Source organism: Petaurus breviceps, unplaced genomic scaffold (genome assembly GCF_028583685.1).
Source record: "Petaurus breviceps papuanus isolate PSGF00001 unplaced genomic scaffold, PetGlider_PUasm1.0 90919, whole genome shotgun sequence".
NCBI lineage: Eukaryota > Metazoa > Chordata > Mammalia > Diprotodontia > Petauridae > Petaurus > Petaurus breviceps.
In genome coordinates, this window is record NW_027187378.1 from 25770522 (window position 1) to 25790271 (window position 19750).

Consider the following 19750-nt stretch of genomic DNA (forward strand, 5'->3'; position numbering starts at 1 on the left):
GTTTGTATGTACATATGTGTGTATGTATTACGTAATTGTGTGTGCTTTGTTTCCCATCAAAATCCCACAAAATCCTGTTTTCAGCTGTCTGTGGTTGCCCATGCATGTCTCATTCCCTTGCAAAAGTGTCGCAGGGAAATACCATTTACAAAAGAGCTAGGGACATGAAGCCTTCTTTCTTTTATGTCTAGGCCCGTTTAATGAAAGAGAGTAGTGGTCACCTAGCCCTCTGAGCTAGGCAGAGACCTTTTGCAATGAGAGCTCCCCAGGTTAGTCAAAAGAATAGGGGCTGTTTTATCTGCTGCCTGTGGGGGGCACTGTGGGACAATGCCACACATTTCCAGTAACTTTTTTTTTTCAGAGTTGAATGGGCTGTCAGGCTTTAAATTATCAACTAAGCTGAGGGCACTCAGGGATTTCGAAAATGCAGGCAAATTTGCATTGTCACTGAAGGGAGTAATTGCAAGATTAATCTCAAAAAACCCTGGTCTCTGTGTCTTATGGCAGAAGCTGCCTGGCAGCTATTGTACATTCAATCATTCAAGTATCTATCGAGCAACTGCTGTTCACCCAACTCCCAGTGAGGATAGAAGAGAAATATGAAACACTGGCCCTTGCCCTCCAGGAGCTTACAATCTAGTTGGGAAGATAACACTAACACAAGAGAATATTTTAAAATTATACAAGAAACTACCTGGAAATTTTGACAGGATCAGTATGGGAAACTCCTAGTGTGGGAACTCCACCAGACTACAATCCATTTATTTAGTACATAAATCCTTGGGAGTTGACTGAGATCCATGGAGGTTAAATGAGTTGCCCAGGAACACACAGCTATGAGGGTCAGCATTTGATTCCAGGCATTCCTAACTATAAGCCATCTGAGTCAAGCTGCATTGGTGTAAGAGCACCAATACATAAGTAAGGGTTAAATTATATAGTACAGCAACTTTTAAATGGAGAGGGACCATTTGTTGTGATATTCATAGAAATATCTACGTATATAGATATTTAATATATACATATATGAGGAAAACATTATATACATATATTTGAGAAAACTATAAACTGTATATATACTGTATACAGTATCTTTTAAAAACTATGTAACAAATTCACAGCTTCTTATATTTTTATATTATTCCTAGAAAGGAAATACAGGTAAATTTGCATTGTCACTGAAGCAATTATTATTACTCCTTTATAATAATATAATTATTATATTACTATATTATTATTCACAATAAGAAAGAAAATGAAATATATATGTATTCTTTGAAAATAATTTTGGGTGGGGTTGGATTACATTTTCTACAATTCTTTATTTTTATTGATGTGGTAGGGGGGATTCTTCCACCAACTTCATCTGTATCTTTTGAAGATTTTTATTATTTTATTGATGTCAATTCATACAATAAAATGGAAATAAAACAATTAGCTGCCTCCTAGAGGCTCTTTTTTTTTTTTTTTATAATTTCTGAGAGTAGAATGCCTAGGAATTAGAGATAGAGAAGTCCCTAAAAGGAGCCCTTCTAATCTTCCTTTACTACATTAGTCCAAAGAGTTTATCAGATTAGCTAATTAGCACCTGGAAGGCAGCAGAGCCTAGGGAAGGAATTCTGAAGGGTTAGATTGAAGGGAGAGGGCTTGGAGGGGGACAAGTAGACAGCCACGAAACAAGACGTGGGCTAGGGATTTCCAATGGCGGTACTGGCTAAAAAGAAATGGCCTAAGCTCTGTCCTCAGGGACACTGTGCTTTGGGGCTCGGGGGTTGGGGAAGAAGGCCATGAGAGCTCTAGACCTGAGTCCTGCTGGTCTCTCAAACCTAATGATTCATTGTTTGTCCTTGGCCCCCTAATAAGATGAGTCCACACGAACAAATTCATTTGGCTATTTTGGTCAAAAGGCTGCTTGTGGCTCATAAGTAACAAATTGCCCTCTCGATGTTCAGAGCAGAGAGAGATCAGTGTGACTGCTCCTGGAGGAGGCTTCCTGGAAGAGGTGGGACATTCATTGAGCGCTGAAGGGTGGGGGTGGAATCCCTGGTTTCCTTTCCAGAACTTATTAACCTAGTGTCGTGAATTTGTGTATCTTTAAATAAGTATTTTCCTAACCACATTTTAATATAATTGTTTTTCTTTGTATTCCTATGTACTTTATTTTCTGCATTTAAAAATATTATTCTCATAAGTGGTCCAAAGGCTTCTTCTCCAGGCTATCAAAGGGTCCTTGATAGAAAAAAAGGGTTAAAAACCCATGCTTAAATCAAGCAATCAATAAGTAGGAAGCATTTATTAATTGCTTAATATGTGTAGGCTCATTGATTGTCAGGCAACAAGTGTTTATTAAGCAAAAATTATTCTACATGTTCAGTGGGGGAGGGGTACAAAAAGGCAGAGTTCTTGCCTTTGAGAGATTTACATCCTAATGGAAGAACTATTCTGTATTTTAAATCAGTACACATAAGATATATAGAGTAGATGCAATGTAGCCTTAGAGGAGAAGGCACTAGCAGCTAGGGAGAATCGCTGGCTTCTACAAGAAACCTGTCTTGATTCCACCTTCCACCCACTCCTTGCAACTACATTTGCCCTCCCTCTCAAAATTACACTTGGCTTTGTTTTGTATGTCTTCCATATATTCTTATCCATTACACGCTGTTTCCTCCACTAGAATTGGATGTTTCTTGAGGAAGTGGAAGAGTTTCACTCTTTGTATACTATGTGCCTAACATATAGTAGGAGCTTAGTAAATGATTGTTACAAAGGCAGTCAGATGGGACAGAAGATAGAGTCAAAGGTCTGGAGTCAGAAAGACCAGAATTCAAATCTAGACTCAGACACTTACTGGGGCAAGATATTTAACTGTTATCTGCCTATATAAATAGGGATAATAATAGTATCTACTTCCAAAGGTTCTTGTGAGGATAAAATGAGACCATATTTGTAATGCACTTAGCACAGTGCTTGACACATAGTAAGTGATAATAATAATAAAAGTAATGGCTGACATGTAATTGGCATTTTGGGGGCTGCTAGGTGGAGGAATGAATAGAGCACTGGGCCTGGAGACAAGAAGACTCATCTTTTTTTTGTTTGTTTTTTTGCTTTTTGTAGGGGGGAAGTCTGGGTAATTGGGGTTAAGTGACTTGCCCAAGGTCACATGGCTAGTAAGTGTTAAGTATCAGAGGCCACGATTTGAACTCAGGTCTTCCTTACTCCAGGGCCAGAAGAAGACTCATCTTGATGGTTTCAAATCTGACCTCAGATACTTACTAGTTGCATGACCTCGGACAAGTCACTTAACTCTGCCCCAATTCTTCATCTATAAAATAAGCTAGAGAAGGAAATGGCAGTATCTTTGCAAAGCAAAACAAAAAAACCCAAATGGAATCATAAAGGATCAGGCATGACTGCACAACAACAAACTTGGCATTTTAGGCTTACAAAATGATTTGTACATTTGAATTTTCATTCAATAGAGCAGGATGTAGATAAAGGGGGAAAATCAGTGGCATTCAAGTTAGGCTGGACATCACTATATCCAGTATGAAGGTATGAATAAACATGCTGTTTCTAAGGTGATAGACCTCACTGCTGCTATACTTTATCATTTAGTTCTCCTCTCCTGTTCCTTAGGAAATTTCCTTTCCTCAACCCACTAGGCTAGGATACGTAAAAGCAAATGCCCACTCTTTCAGGATATATTCCCAGATTTCCCTATTTCTTTCTCTTACAGCTTTTGTCCTTATAGGTGGCACAGTAGATAAAGTATTGAGTTGCAGTCAGCATGACCTCAGTTTAAATCCAGCCTCAAACATTAACTAACTGTGTGACCTTGGGAACGTTTCTTAACTTCTGTCTGCCTCAGTTTTTTCACACCTACTTCTCAGGGTTGTTGGAGGATCAAATAAGATGACATTTATAAAATGCTTTGCAAATCTTACAGTCTGTTTTCTTATAGCCCTTTATCCTTTCAACCTTATCTTGATTAAATAAATATTAATCAAATACCTACTATGTATCAGACACTGTGCCAAGTCATAGGGAAAAAGAGGCAGAAGACAGTCCCTGGCCTCAGGGAGTTTACAATCTCTTGTCATTCCCTTACTATATTTTAACTTCTTGAGGACAGGTCAAGTCAAATTGAGTCAACAAGCATTTATTAAGCTCTTGTTATGTGCCAGACATTATGCCAAGCATTGGAGATACAAATACAAGCAGAAAGATAATCCCTGCCCTCAAGGAGTTAACACTCTAATGAGGGAAAGACAAAGGGAGCTAAAAACTGGGCAGGGTCCCTGTCTCATTCATCTTTGCTTCTGTGTGGGTCAGAGACCACAGACTTAAATAAAATAGGGAGACTTCTCAAGGTAAAAACAAAAAGGAGTTTTATTACAATCTCAAGAGAAAGGGCTTCTCTGCTCCAATCAGGGATCAGGCAAGAGAGATGATTTGCAAGAAGCAAGCACTCGGTTATATACCCTTTAACTCGAAACCTCCCAACCCCCAATTGGCCTTCACTCCCACTGGTGGGGAGAAGAGCTCACAATCTAAGCTCGGGAATCTACCTCGGAGACAAAGAACATGAAAACATGTAGATGTCCAATGTAAAGCCAGGAAAGCAGTTTTGTTCTTATTTGGCACTGGGGAGGGTCTCTGTTGCTCTAAGTGCCAGATTCCTGTAAGGTCATGTGACTTCTAAACTTAGGCCTAGTGGATGCTGAAGCCACTCTAAATTTGAGAAGTATTCACTTGGTTTTCGCACCTCACTCATCCCCAAACTAAAAATGCCTCTAATTTGGTATCAATAGATAATCCAATCAATTGTATTCATACCCAATAGCTCTTACATTACCTTGAAATACACAATGACCCCATATATATGGGGAAACGATACTGAACTCAGTTACAAAGTATAAAGAAGAAATAAGAATGTAATAGAATGTTCAGAATGGGAAAACTTCACTACAAGTTTTCTCTCACACTTCCTTAGCACCTCCGCAGTAATCATGGCTTGAACACAGTATGGATTCAAAATGTGCTTGTTGAGTTGTTGTGGGTCCCTTCTGTTCATGTGGAGGTGTATAACTAATGATAATATAAACCATTTTCTACAGAGATCTGACTTGAATTGTAGGGAAACCTTGGCAAAAGGGATCCTCTTGGATCTCCAATGTTTGTGTCATGCCTTAACAAGAAACATTGCCCCTGGTTTCCTTAATTATTGGTGACAGTCAATACCCGGCCCTGAGGGGAGTAGGATTGACTAAGGGGCCCATCTTATTTCTTTGGAATTCTCAAATCCTTAGCCACAATGTCCACACACATTTACTTTTCAGTTTTCTAGCTATTTCTGGTTATCTAGTTATTTTAGTACACAATGGAGCTCCTACCTTTATCAGATCTAGAAAATGGAATCAATTAGGGACACATCACCCTTACCCAGGTCTTTCTGGTGATATAACTGAGTTTTCCTTCTGGGCAAAAAAGAGGTTTTAAAAATCCCTTCAGACTAAGAAGAATCTAAAATTATGAAGATCATTTTATAGATGAGGAAACAGAGCAAGGTCCAGGGAGGGGAAAGGATTTGTCCAAGGTCACTTAGCTATCACAGAATTTCAGTTGGAAGGTATCTATGTAACCCAGCAGCTATCTAACCCAACTCAAACCTGAATAAAATACTCTTTCTACCATGTACCTGACAAGTACTTCTCCAGAATTTTCTTGAAGACCTTCACTGTGCATGAATCTGAGGCAGCTCATTCCACTTTCAATCAGCTCTGTTAGGAAGTTTTTCCTAACATCATATGCTTACTTTTTTTTTTTTTTTAGCAAATTTCATCAATTGTTCCTAGTTCTTGTGTCAGGCACTGGCCAAGGCCCTGGGGATACAAAGTCAAAAGTGAAATTATCTCTGCTCAGGAGGGGCTCACATCACAAAATACACACAAAATAAATGCAAGGTAGAATGAAGGGGAGAGGAGAGGGCAGTATCAGCTGGGAAAATCAGGAAAGTTTTCACTCTGTAAGGTATCACTTGAGTAGAGTATTGGAGGAGACATGGGGTTTTCAGAGGTGAAGATAAGGAAGGAGTACATTCCAGACATGGAGGGTGGTTAGTACAGAAATCAGAGGGAATGTCATGTGTGAGAAACAGTAAGATCAGTTTGACTGAATTGTAGTGTATGGGGAGAAGAGCCTGTAACACAATTGGAACTCAGGGCCAGGATTTAAAAACAAAACATGAGAGCTTATAGTTTAATCATGGCAGCAATAGGGAGCCATTGTAATTTATTGAGGAGAGAGTGACATGGTCAGACCTGCATTTTAGGAAAATCACTTTGACAGTTCAGGTGGAGAATGGATTGGAAGAGGGAAAGAAGAGAGACTTTGAAGACGGAGAGACTGTGTAGGCTGGTTCAAGAATATAGGCAAGTGGCAATGAGGGCTGGAAGTAACACGGTCATGGTTGTGTGAATAAAAAGAAGGGGATGGATGTGAGAAATGTTGTGGAGCTAGAAATGATAAAAATTTAGCAAGTGATTAGATATGTGGGGTAAGAAAGAATGACGAATTAAAGATAGCACCAAGGTTATGAACCTAAAGGAACATTTCTCCACGAGAGCCCTTCAAATGACTGAAGATGGCGATCGTGACCTTCCAAGTCTTTTCTTCTCCAGTTTAGTTCATTCAACAAATCCCTCTCTGGTGTGAACAAGCCTTTTATCACTCCACTTGCCCCATCCAACAGATAGTTGGTGATGTGGGAATAGAGTTCAGGAAAGAGATTTGGACTGGAAATCTTAAAGTAATATGCATAGAAGTCATAGCTGAACACAGAGGAGTTAATTAGACCACCTAGAACTAATGGAGAAAGAGAAGAGAGAGCCTTAGGGCTACTAAGGATTAAAAGAAACATAGGGATCTCTAGTTTCCTTTCTTCCTAAAATGGGGTACCAAAAACAGAACTGCTGCAGATGTGGTTTAAACAGGGCAGAGTTCCTTGAGACTATCATACCCTTATTCTTGGATGTTATGCCTTTAGATGCAGGTGAATGATCATAGCTCATTTTGATATAAGACTTTAAACAGATCCCTGGGGCACTACACTGGAGACCTCCTTCCAAATGGGCATCAAACCATTAATAACTACTCCTTGGTTTCAGTAATTGAACCAGTTCCCAATCCACTTAATTGTACTATTGTCTAGCTTGTATTTCTCTGTCTTTCGCCCAAGACTAACAGGAAAGATTTTCATCAAATGCTTTGCCAAAGTCTAGAGGGTGGGGAATTTGTGGCCTCGAGGTGACATGTGACCTTCTAGGTCCTTGAGTGTGGCCTTTTGACTGAGTCCAAATTTTACAGAACAATTCTTTTTATTAAGGGAATTTGGTTTGTGAAGTTTGGATTCATTCAAAGGGCTGCACTTGACCACCCCCTCTTCCTAGATTCTTTCTTTTTCCTAAACCTGTAGTTTCATCAATGAAGGAAACTTCTAATGTAGAAATGCCCTCCACAGATGCAGATCAGCCCCTCCTGTGTAACATAATTAAGAGAAATGCTTGAGTAGACAAAAAAGTGAAATGATTTGTCTAAGGTGACGAAGCTAGCATTTATCAAGCATGAATCGAAACCAGACCTTTCTGACAGCTCTTCTTTCTACCACACCACGCTGTCGCTAAAGTTAAAAGGATTTTAATAATATCTGGCATTTATATAATACTTTAAAGTTTGCAAAGCACTTAATATGGATACCCTGGATGGAATATGGGAGTTGGAATCAGGAAGTCTTTTGTTTCAACCCTGAGTTTGTGACCCTGAGCAAGTCACTTAACCTCTGTCTGCTTCAGTCTCCTCATTTGTAAAATGGGGATAATAATAGCATCCACCTCACAGGATTATTGTGAGGATCAAATGAGATAATGTATGTAAAACACTTTGCAAACCTTAAAGGGCTATCTAATTGTTAGCTATTATTATTATCGTCATCTTTTCATTTGAGCCTGGTAATAACCCTATGATACTGGAGGTACTGTCATTCCCATTTTACAGACCGTAAAACTGAGTCTCAGAAAGATTAAGTGAATTCCGCATGGTCACACACCCATTGCTAGTAGCTATCAGGTGGAAATTAACCCTAAATTTTCCTGACTCTAGCATTCTATCTACCACACCATGTTGCTGTATAGAAATCCATGAGCTTAGCAGGGGTGGAAGAAGGGGAGAGAGAGGCTGCATATAGATTGAAGAATATTTGGAAACCAAAAACACAGGAGCAACATCATTGCAGAAGTAAATGATAGATTATTTGGACACATTGAAGACTTCGTGAGATCATAAAATTGGAAACTGGGAAAGATGTTAGCAATAACTTCATCCATTTTAATCATTTTATAAATGCAGAACCCCAGACCAAGAAAGGTTAAGTGATTTGTCCTAGATATAGATGATGCTTTTCTAATGTCTAATTATGAGACAGGAAGGGGAAATTTATAATGAGAAACTTCAGTTACACAGACATCTGCTGGTAGTCTCATCCTACCAATAGTAGAGTGAGACAAATTCTTGTCTTGCCTCACCTTGCCTTGCCTATGATTTCATCACTCATAAAGCAGTGATATCAATATAAGAACTACTTTAACTCAGACCAACATGGAAGAACTGGTTGGTGATATAAAAGTGGAAGAGGAACTTTGGGAGAGAGTGACCATGTCATCTTGGAGTTCATAACAGCAAAGGAAGGGGATGCTGGGTAGGGTGAGACATGTACTTTTACTTACTACACTCCACACAGACTCTTAGATCTAAAGACTCTCCAGGCCAAACTCTGCTTGAAAAATAGAATTCCTTTCTACCACATCCCTGGAAAGTAACTATCCAGCCTTTGCTTGAAGACCTTTAGTGAAGAGAAATCTCCCAAAGCATTTTTTTATTATTTTAATTAATGAGGTTTTTCCTGACCTCTAAATCTGTTGTGTTGTTGTTCAAATTGTTTTTCAGTCATGTCAAACTCTTTGTGATCCCATTTTGGAGTTCTTTTGGCAAAGATGATGGGGTGGTTTGCCATTTCCTTCTCTAGCTCATTTTCGAGATGAGGAACTGAGGCAAACAGGGTGAAATGACTTGTCCAGGATCACACAGCTAGTAAATGTCTGAGGCCAGATTTTAACTCAGGAAGATGAGTCTTCCTGACTCCAGCCAGGCACTCTATCCATTGTGCTACCTAATTGCCTAAGTCTAAATTTACCTCTTAACAACTTCCATCCTTGCTCCTGAGCCAAACAGAGCAAGTTCACTTACCTTTCTATAGAACAGCCCTTCAGATACTAGAAAACAGTCACCAGGTACCCCCCTGAGTCTTCTCCTCTCCAGACTAAACATCCTCAATTCCTTCAACCAGTCCTCATATGGTATATTCTCCAATCCTCTCACCACCCTGACCACCTTCTTCTGGAAATGTTCCAATATGTTTATGTCATTAGCAAAATGTTGCATGCAAACATGAGTACAGTCATCTAGATATGTCTGATAATGAAAGAGTATGGTAAAATTATCAGCTCACTACCTCACATCAGCTCATGTTTGGATACTATTCCCCTTTAGTGTAATTTAAGAAAGTACTAGATCTCTTGGCTGCCACACTGTCAGATCGTATTGAGTTTATAGTCAACTAAATCCCCCAGATATTATTTTGTGCAAACAGTTGCCTAGCCACATTTTCTTCATCTTATACTTTTGGTTTTGATTTTTTAAATTCAGTCACAGAACTTCAAATGTAGGGCTTCGTATTTAATTCAGCCCATTGTTCTTAACCTGGGGTCCATTAATTTTTTTAATGTGACAGTTACATTTAAATGTAATGGTTTAATTTGTAATATATTTTATTTTGCACATTTAACAACATTATTCAGAAAAATGGTTCATAGGCTTCACCCCCCACCAGACCCATGACAAAAAAAAGGTTAACAACCTGTTTCAAACCTCTGATCTTTTGAATCATGGAATTTATCACCAAAGAACCCTCCAAGTGTTGTGTAATTTGCAGTTTGACAATTATTCTATCTATATCTTCATCCAAGGCTGCAATCATAATATTGAAAAACCATATATCCTTGAGACAGTTCACTAGAGTCCTTTCAAGTTGACATTGACCAATCATTAATGACAATTCTTTGACATGGTTCATTCACATAACTATTCTATCACCTAACTATACTATCATCTGGCCTATATCTCTTTTTCTTATCAACGATCATGCCCCAAGAGGTTTTGTTAAATGCTTGGCTGAAATCTAAGCATAGTATATTTATAATATTCTCTTGATTTACTAGTCTAATAACCCAGTTGAAAAAGAAAATATTAGTCTAACATGACCTGTCCTTGGCAAAGCCATACCAATTTTCCAAAATTACTAATTCTTTTGTACCTACTCACAAGGTAACCCATGATTAATGTGTTCTATAATTTTGCCAGAAGGAGAAGTAATGTCCATTAGTCTAAAGGTTGTAGAAGATCCAGTCCTCTTCTCTTTTTTGAAAATCAGGGAAATATTTGTACTTCCATAGCTCAGCAACATTTCTCTCATTCTTCTAAATCTTTCAATAATCATCAACAGCAGTTCAGCAATCCTATATGCCCATTCCTTAGCTGTAGTCTGTGCAGGCTATGTAACTTGAATTCATTGAGGGTGAATAGATGCTATCTATTTTCTTACTTACTTTAGGTTTCCACTTCCTGTTAACCAGTTTTGTTCTAGCCTTACCATTGTTCAATGTTCTTCTTGGAAGAGAAGCAAAATGAGCTGAGCACCTCATCCTTCTTATAGCTTATCATCATCATCATTGTCATCATCATCATCATTGTCATCCCATTGACCCTCAACAGCAGTCTTTTCCCTTCTTTGATCTCTATTGCCTTCAATATACCACACACGTAGCAAACAAAAACCTTAGTTCTTCTTAACCTTCACTGCTGGTCTTAGGTCATTCTGGGATTTACAACTCCTGACACTATTCTGATAAGAGCATGTTATTCTTCTGTGTTCATCTTGGTTACTTGTTCTTGCTTTCATCTTCTATAGATGTCTTTATTTGAGTTTGTTGATGAGTTCCCTGTGTAGTTACATAGCTCTTCTTAGACACTATCCCTTTTTTGCATCTACATCAGAATAATTTTTCTCAAATCTTCAGAATTTCATTCTTGAGAGCTTCCCAACTGTTTTAGGGTCATTTTCCCTTTCAAAAATATGATACCACTAGATCCAAAACAATTCTGAAGGACTTATGATGACAAATGCTATCCATCCTAAGAGAAAGAACTGATGGTGCATGAATACAGATTGAAATATACTTTCTTGTTTTCCTGAGGTTTTTTTTTGTTCTATATTTTCTTTCACAACATGACTATTATGGGTATGTTTTGCATGACTTCACATGTATAATCTACATCAAATTTCTTGCCTTCTCAATGAGGGGGAGGTGGGGAAGGAAGAAGGAAGAGAATTTGGAACTCAAAATTTTAAAAATGAATGTTAAACATTGTTTTTACATGTAACTGGAGAAAAATAAAATACTAAATAGAAAATATTACACCACTAGACCTATACTTTATTTGAATCCTTTGAATCCTCTCCCAGAGCCTAGGTTAAATGTCAGAATCTGCTAATTTTTCCTCTTCTTCTCCATCATTAATGCTTACAAAGACTCTTATGTCTCCCATATCCTTAAAAACCCTCAATTAATCATAACATTCTGACTAGCTATTATTTAATATCTCTCCTTTCCTTCTCAGCTAAACTCTTTGAGAAAGCCAGCTGTACTAGGTGATTCTGCTTCCTCTCCTCTCATAGTCTTCTAAACCCTCTTAAATTTGGCTTCTGACCTTATTATTCAACTGAAATTGCTGTCTCCTAAGTTACTAAGATTGTACCTTTAAAAAAAAGTTTATTGAGAATATTCTTAACCAACATGAAATGGTTTTGATGCCTATTGCTTTGTAATATAGTTTGCAGTCTGGACATGTTATTTCTCCTTCATTACTAACTTTTTTCATTATTTTCCTTTGTATTCTAGATTTTTTGTTTCTTCAAATGAATTTTGCTATTATTTTCCCTAATTCTGTGAAGCATCCCTTTGACAACTTGAATAGTATAACATTGAAACTATAAATTAACTTTGATAATATTGTCATTTTTATTATAGTAGTACAGCTCATCAGTGATCATTGAATATTATTTAAGTATTCTTTATTTTTTTAAGGAGTGTTTTGTAATTGAATCTAAAATCCTCAAAATTTTGGCATGTTCTTCATCATTTATCACTTTCACATAATCTTGATGGTTTCTGTGATTTTTTTTTTCTTTGACCCACTTGCTACTGAGAATTTCACTGTTGTTTCCATTTCTCCATTTGAGTATGTCTTTGGTTTGTGTTCCCTAAACTGATTACTATTTTCTTTTGCATTACAGTTTATAAAGCACATCTTTACTATTTCTGCTTTTTTTAAACGTTTATTTGCAATATTTCTGGGCCCTGATACATGGTCAATATTTGTGTATGTTCCGTGTGCTGCACACACACACGTATGTATGTATGTGCTTGTATATGTGTACATGCATATATACACACACGTGTGTGTATGTTCTTAAGCAGTCCTATTTAGAAGACACCATGTCTTAGTTTTAGCTTCAACAGCAATTTGTTCAATTCCATATTTTTTATTTTGTTTATTTCTCTGTTAGATTTTTCTAAAACTCTCAGACATCAAACATCTTCTGCTATTGTTATCTATGCCTTCTTCTACTTCACTTAATTTTCCCTTTATTAATTTAGATGCTAAAGCAGTTAGACCATTATATTTAATATTAAGATTGGCTTGTTGTATGCTGGTTACTTTCGCATAATATAGTTTTCTTGCTTATTGCAATTAATTTCTGTTTTTGCTTTGATTGTGAATCTTGCTTTTTTGGAGGTTTACCTGACATAGAGTATCAATGTTTTGTTCCAGCTCCTTATTTTAATTCTGCGGAGAGGGTGGAGAGAGTTGAGCACTGGTGTTGCCACAGAATGGTTAAATAGGACAGGGACAGTGTGTGCTAGCGAGACTCTAGCAGCAATGAGGGGAGAAAATCATTGAGTAGATCCCAGAGCAGAAGTCTATGGGTGCTTTCCTGCCAGAGTCTGGGGGAATGGTAGGAGAGAGGGTGCTAAATGAGCACCATTAGGGTTGGTGCCAGGAACATTAAGAATTAGGTAAGAGCCTTCTTTGCTATCAGTTCATTGAACTGTAATCTCATTAAGAGTTTTGGGTGTTTTGGCTTTTAGAGAGCTCTTATGCATAATTTTTATAATGAGTTTTGAGACTTGATGAGGAGCAGAGAAAATGTCTAGTTCTCCATCTTTTTGTTCATGTGATGATCAATAATGTCTTAATGGAAAAATCTAATGGACTTTTCTCAATCCTCATCCTTCTTAACCTCTCTGTAGCATTTAACACTGTTGAGAACCTTCTGCTCCCAGATATTCTTCTTTTAAAATGTTGTTGTGACACTGCTCCCTCTTACTGTTCTTCAGAAACCAATTCCTTTTTGTTTGTCAGAATAGCCCCTTGTCATTTCCTTCACCATTTGAAGTATAGAACTCCTCTGGCCTACCCTCCCAAATTGCATTCGTAGGTTTGGGCCCTTGGAAGACGACTATCCTAAGTTCAAGGTACTCTGTGGGTTTGCATTTCTAAAACCCTAGTTCATGAGCCCCTACCAGTGAGTAACCTTTCATCAGTCAGTAAGAGAACACAGTCATCTCAAAGGAAAGGCATTTACTAAAATGTCCCAATGAGAAACAGAACATCTACCCCTAAAAAGTTAGGGTACATTTTCCCACAAATGCACACCACACCATTGGGAAGAGTAGACATCCCCAGAGTTCACAAGTAAAGAAATATGTAGGGAACACATGTGACCAAGGCAACTTTATTCCCATTGCTGCCAGTACTCAGCCAAAGGGATCATGTAGGTCATATAGGGGAGTTCTAGAAAATAAAAGATAAAGAACTGTAACTTTTACTCCCAAGAATTATAGAAGGCAAAAATAATCTTGTGAGGACTGTAGACAGTGGGCTATTTTTCTACATGTGATGTATTATAAAGTATACGTTGGTCTCACTTTCTCCAACAGTTCAGAAAATACTGACGGAAAGCATTTCCTACTCTTTGGGTTATCAGAGAGAATAAAATGTTGCTCAAAAGAATGGGAAAAAATGCTTCAAGAAGCAAGCAAAAAGTAAAAAGGGATGGAAAAGGTAGAGAGAAATTCTTGCCTGAGTTAGGAATTAATTTGAATCATAGAAGAAATGTGATATAGAAAAGGAATGGAAGAAGAAGGATCAATGAATCTTGAAACTACATAAGAGGTACAGGGCTTTTCCTATGAAGGAGTGAACTGAGCTATCTTGGAGGGAAAGAGATTTTTGTGCTTCTAAGATTTTACCAAGTGAAAGGTCATCCAGTAGTGACCAGAGAAAGAAGAGTGAAGCAGTGGTGATTCTTTGCTGAGTGACAATTAGTCAGATATTTGTTGAACTGATATAAGCAACAAAGATGTCTACTATCTTCTGGGATGTTATAGAGAATCTCCCCAGAATCTTTACATTGATACCCACTTCTATTGATTCACATGGGGAACAAGAATACCACCCAAAGAATGGTTACTCAGGATGATTTCAAGTCACCAGGCCCAATTGAACTACCTCTGAGGGTACTGAAAGAATTGGTAGGTGCAATTACTGGGCCACTACCAAGGATTGGAGAATGACAAAGATTGTTCTGATCTCCCCCCCCAAAAAGGGGGTGATAGAAAACAGACTCTGTAATCTAAGGGTCAGGGAGTTTGAATGATTCCTGACAAAATTATACAAGTTTTTATCAAAAGACTGGTACATGAATATCTAGTGACCATAAAGAGCCAGTATGGTTGCCTCAAAAGTAGATTATGCCAAATTAACTATTTTATTTTTATGATAAGTTTACTAAATCAGCTGAACAAGGGAATGCTGTCAATATACTTTGAAATATATTTTATCTAAGCATTTAACAAAGTACCTCATGCTATTCCTGTGGATAAGCCAGAGAGTTATGGACCATACTATAGTAAATCTAGGTGTATTCAGAGATAATTGAGTAGCTGGATTTAAAACAAATAGTAATTATTAATTCAGCAACAACTTAGAAAGAGGTCTTTAGTGGACTGCCCCAGGGATTTGTGCTGTTCAACATTTTTATAAATGACTTGGATAAAAGTAGATATGGCTTGCTTGTCAAATTTACAACTAATGTAGAACAAGGACAGATAGCTAATACACTAAATGACAAGTTCAGCACCCAAAGATCTCCACAGATTAGAGTGTTAGTAGTACTCTATTAAAATGAAAATTAATAGGGGATAAAAGTCTTACACTGGGATTCAAAAAATCAACTTTCTATGTACAAGATGGCTTGTCTGGAAAAGATCTGGGGCTTTCAGATGGACAAAAACTCATTCTACATCAGTAGTGTAGTATGGCAGCCAAAAAGTTAATTTGATAGTCAAAGGCTACACCAAGAGAGGAAAAGGGTCTAGGACATTGCTTGGAAAGCACCCAGAGGAATTTGACCAGGAAGACAAAAGGCCTCCAGGTCATGGAGGATCTATGAAAATAATTGGGCATATTTAACTTGAAGAAGATAAAATTTAAAGGGATTATGATAAGTGCTGCCAAGTTTTTGAAGGGTTGTCCATGGAGAACAGCAATTAGACTTGTTCAGCTTGGCCCCACAAAGCAGAACCAGGTAGCAAGAAATCACTCAGCAAGCATTCATTAAGTACTTACTAGAAATAAAAATACAAAAAATTGAAAGAATCCCTCCTTTCAAGGAGTTTCCATTATATCAAGGAAGATAGACTGTTTGGCCAGGCAATAAGTATTCATTAAGATTTACTATGGGCTAGGCTCTGTGCTAAGCATTAGGAATACAAATACAAGCAACCAGAAAGACAGTCCTTCCCTTCCCTCAAGGAACTTCCATTTAATGATGGAAGACAGTGCACAAAAGGGAATGTGGAAGGAAAGCTCCTAGGTGAAGTCCAGAGAGTCAGGAGCAAATCCTTCCTGTCAGGCTGGGCCCTTCCCCAAAATGGTGGCTCCAGAAGGAACTCATGAATAGGAAACTGGGGCAGCATGGCAGAGGGATGTTCTGGGGTAACAAGGCAGCTGGGGAAAGTCTGGAGAGGGGCAGAATTAGAAGCAAAATAAGGAAAAGTTTCCTTTTAGTTGAAAGTTATTCCAAAAAGAAATAGGCTGCCTTGAAGGGGGAGATTGGCTTCCTCCCTTACTAGAGGCCTTCAAGCCAAGGTTGGACAAAAAAATGATCAGACGGACACATTATTAAGGATTTATTCATTTACATATGGGTTGGACTAGATGGACTCAGAGGTCCTTCCTTATTCTGAAGTTGTTTGTTACTAATGTATCTGAGCAGGGAAATCTCTGATGAGCTCATATCTTAAAAGAACATTTGTAAAAGACGGAAACAAGGGCACCTAGCCAAGGACAAATACTAAAGAGTGTTATCAACCAGTCAGAATAGAGTCTGGCATGAGTCCAGAATGGAATGAAGTTGATGAGGGGAGAAAAAGGACAACAAAAGAGACTATATTCTAGGCAAAAAAAGGAGAAAAAAAAAGGATAGGAACACGAAGAAATATAGAAAGATTTCTATGAAAAAATAAAAATTAAAAAGGCAGAATCAGAAGAATGGCGCACATGCTAACTAAGAACATAGGAAAGGACCAGTTGAATGAGAATGAATAGAGAAAGAAACCTGAGAAAAATGATTGGAAAATTATGATGCTTTATATGTTTAAATTAAATAATTTAAATATAAAAGATTAATTAGTTGTACTGACATCCAATAATTAGATTTTAATTAAATATCTATTTTAAAGGGAAGAATTAAGTTCACTCTTTAGGAAAGGTTGTATAATGTAAACAGATGACAAAAATAAGGTAAAGCTATTCCATTTCCATCCTGCTTTGTTTTCCCAAATATGATGAGCTATTTCCAGGCTGAAAGCAGTAGAATAGAAAAATCCTCCAAAAGGGAATTGAAGCTCAAGGGGAGGAATCATGGTACAATGGGAAGAGTATGGGATTTGAAGTCAAAGGATCTGGGTTTAAATCCTGACTACTATCTGGGTAACTTTTTTTTTTTTTTTGCCTTTTGGAGAGGGGAAAGGCAGGGCAATTGGGGTTAAGTGACTTGCCCAAGGTCACATGGCCAGTAAGTGTTAATTGTCTGAGGTCAAATTTGAACTCAGGTCCTCCTGACTCCAGGGCCAGTGCTCTATTCACTGAACCATCTAGCCGCCCCTCTGGCTAACTTTTTAGCAGGGAGCAGCTAGTTGGTACAGTGGATAGAAAGCACTGACCCCGAAATCAGGAGGACCTATGTTCAAATATGGCCTCAGACACTTAGTAGCTGTGTGACTCTAGGCAAGTCACTTAACTATGTTTTCCTCATTTTTCTCATCTGTGAAATAAGCTGGAGATGTAAATGGCAAACCACTCCACCATCTTTGCCAAGAAAACCCCAAATGGGAGCACAGAAAGTGGGATATACAACTCAATAGCATCAAACCTTTAGCAATTCACTTAATCCCTCTAGCTTCAATATCCCTGTCTGCAGAAGGAGGGGGTTGAATTAGATGATCTCAAAGGTTCCTTCCAGCTCTGAAGCTATAATTCTATTATAGGGGCTTGCTTTGTGAAATTCCATATAAATGTCATCTATTATTACTATTGGGTGGCATGTATATCTAAGGTTGCTTCCAACTCCATGATTCTATGATTAAGTATTAGGATGATGATGTGTCCTGTCTTTATGAAAATGATGCTACCTGCTCTGAATTCTTTTCCCAGTTAATGATAGATTTGGGCTGGCTCATTCACATGCTCTTTTCTAATTTCCCATTGTAATTAAAAGCATGCCCTTAAGATTGGCCAGGATTAAGAACCTGGCACAGATTGTGACCAAGGAAAGAGTGGTGTGTGTCTGTCTGTGTCTGTGTGTCTGTGTGTGCACATGTTCACCAGCTCTAGGAGGCTCACTGGTCTGTGTGGAGATGAAACACTTATCTTTGTTTTGACCACTCAGGCTAACCTACACCTAGCTTTATCTTGAAATAACCCCAATAGAGATACCCCTAATAATTTCCTTAAGCATGAAAGGGACCGGATCTAAAACAATCACATTGGGCATTTTTCAATATCATCATGAAAGGAGAATCTGAACAGCTCTCTCAGCCTTTCTCTTTCAAGGCATTTCCAAGGGTATGCTAGAGCCAACTCACTCTGGCAAAGGAGCCAATTGTTAAATTTTTCCATATGAGCATTTACACCACAAATCAGGGTTTGATTGTTTTGTTGATTATCTAGAGTCTAGACTTAAGAAAATGTTGGCAAAAATAATGTAATGTAAATAATATAGATTACATGTAAATTACTCTTAAAATTGTACTGTGATTTTCAGAGAGACTTTTCACCTTGTCCTTCCTATGTGTTGGGAATCCTTAGCCCACATGCTTTCCCCACTAAACCGCCCTACCTTTGTCTTTCAGTGGCTTCCCTCCTGCCTCCAACATCATGAAAACCCTGCTTTATGACCTCCTGTTGCTGGGTCTCTTTTCCAACGTTTTCGGCGACTGTCAGAAGGATTGTGTGACATGCAGAGAGAAGCTTCACCCATCCCGGGACAGCTTCAGTGTTGATGTAAGCAAGATCACACCTAGGTATTCTTGAACCCCACAAAGAGTACTGTGCTCCTTTAACTTACTACAGTCAGCTCTCCCGGTCTGGAGTTCCCACATCCTGCAATACTAGAGGGTGGGCTAGAGGAGATGCCCCTAATCTGCAAGCACACACGCAACATGAGAAGATCTCCTCAGGCCTGTTTTCATCGTGCTTAACTTGCTCAAAACCTAGTTTTTCAATTTAATGTAACATAAATGGATTTTGACAAAGTTCATTTATATAATAATTCCTTTCTCAGGCCATCCTGCCAAATAACAAAGAGAAGATTTTCTCCTTTCTCGGCATTGTATTTTAATTTTTAATTGATTCCGTTCAATGAATATTAGCAAACACCTAATACATGGAAGGCCCTATGCTAAGCCCCAGGAAGAAAAATCGGACAAGCCCCAACCCTTTCCCTTAGGGAACTTACCATTTTGTGGGGAGAAAAGGCAGGTATGAAGATAAAAATTATGTAAACTAGAATATGCCAAGGGTGTGCTATAGGGAGCTAACTTTAGCATAGTAGATGGAGGGCCAGACCTGGACTCAGGAAGACTCCTCTCCCTGAATTCAAATCTGAGCTCAAAGTATCTCAGACACTTACTAGCTGTGTGACCCTGGGCAAGTCATTTAACCCTATTTGCCTCAGTTTCCTCATCTGTAAAATGAGTTAGAGAAGGAAATGGCAAACCACCCCAATATCTTAGCCAAGAAAACAACAAATGGGGTCACAAAGAGTTGGAGATGACTGAAAATCACTGAACAACCATAAAGTGTGTGCAATAGGAACAAAGAAAAGGTTACAAAAAGGAAGATATTAATTCCAATTGAGAGAATCAGGGAACACTTCGGGGAGTATTCTAGGATCATTGATAGAAAGCTAGAAGGGTCCTAAGAGGTCATCTCGTTCAGCTCTTTCCAT

General features: G+C 38.2%; 1 protein-coding gene across 1 annotated transcript in view; it reads left to right on the top strand.

Moving 5' to 3' along the window:
• PNOC (prepronociceptin) overlaps nt 1–19750 on the top strand; it is a 51758-nt gene that overhangs the window by 1424 nt on the left and 30584 nt on the right. Inside the window, exon 2 of the mRNA XM_069075381.1 lies at nt 18654–18804. Coding sequence (XP_068931482.1) covers nt 18679–18804 — 126 coding nt within the window. The 5' untranslated portion in view covers nt 18654–18678. The remainder of the gene's footprint in view (nt 1–18653; nt 18805–19750) is intronic.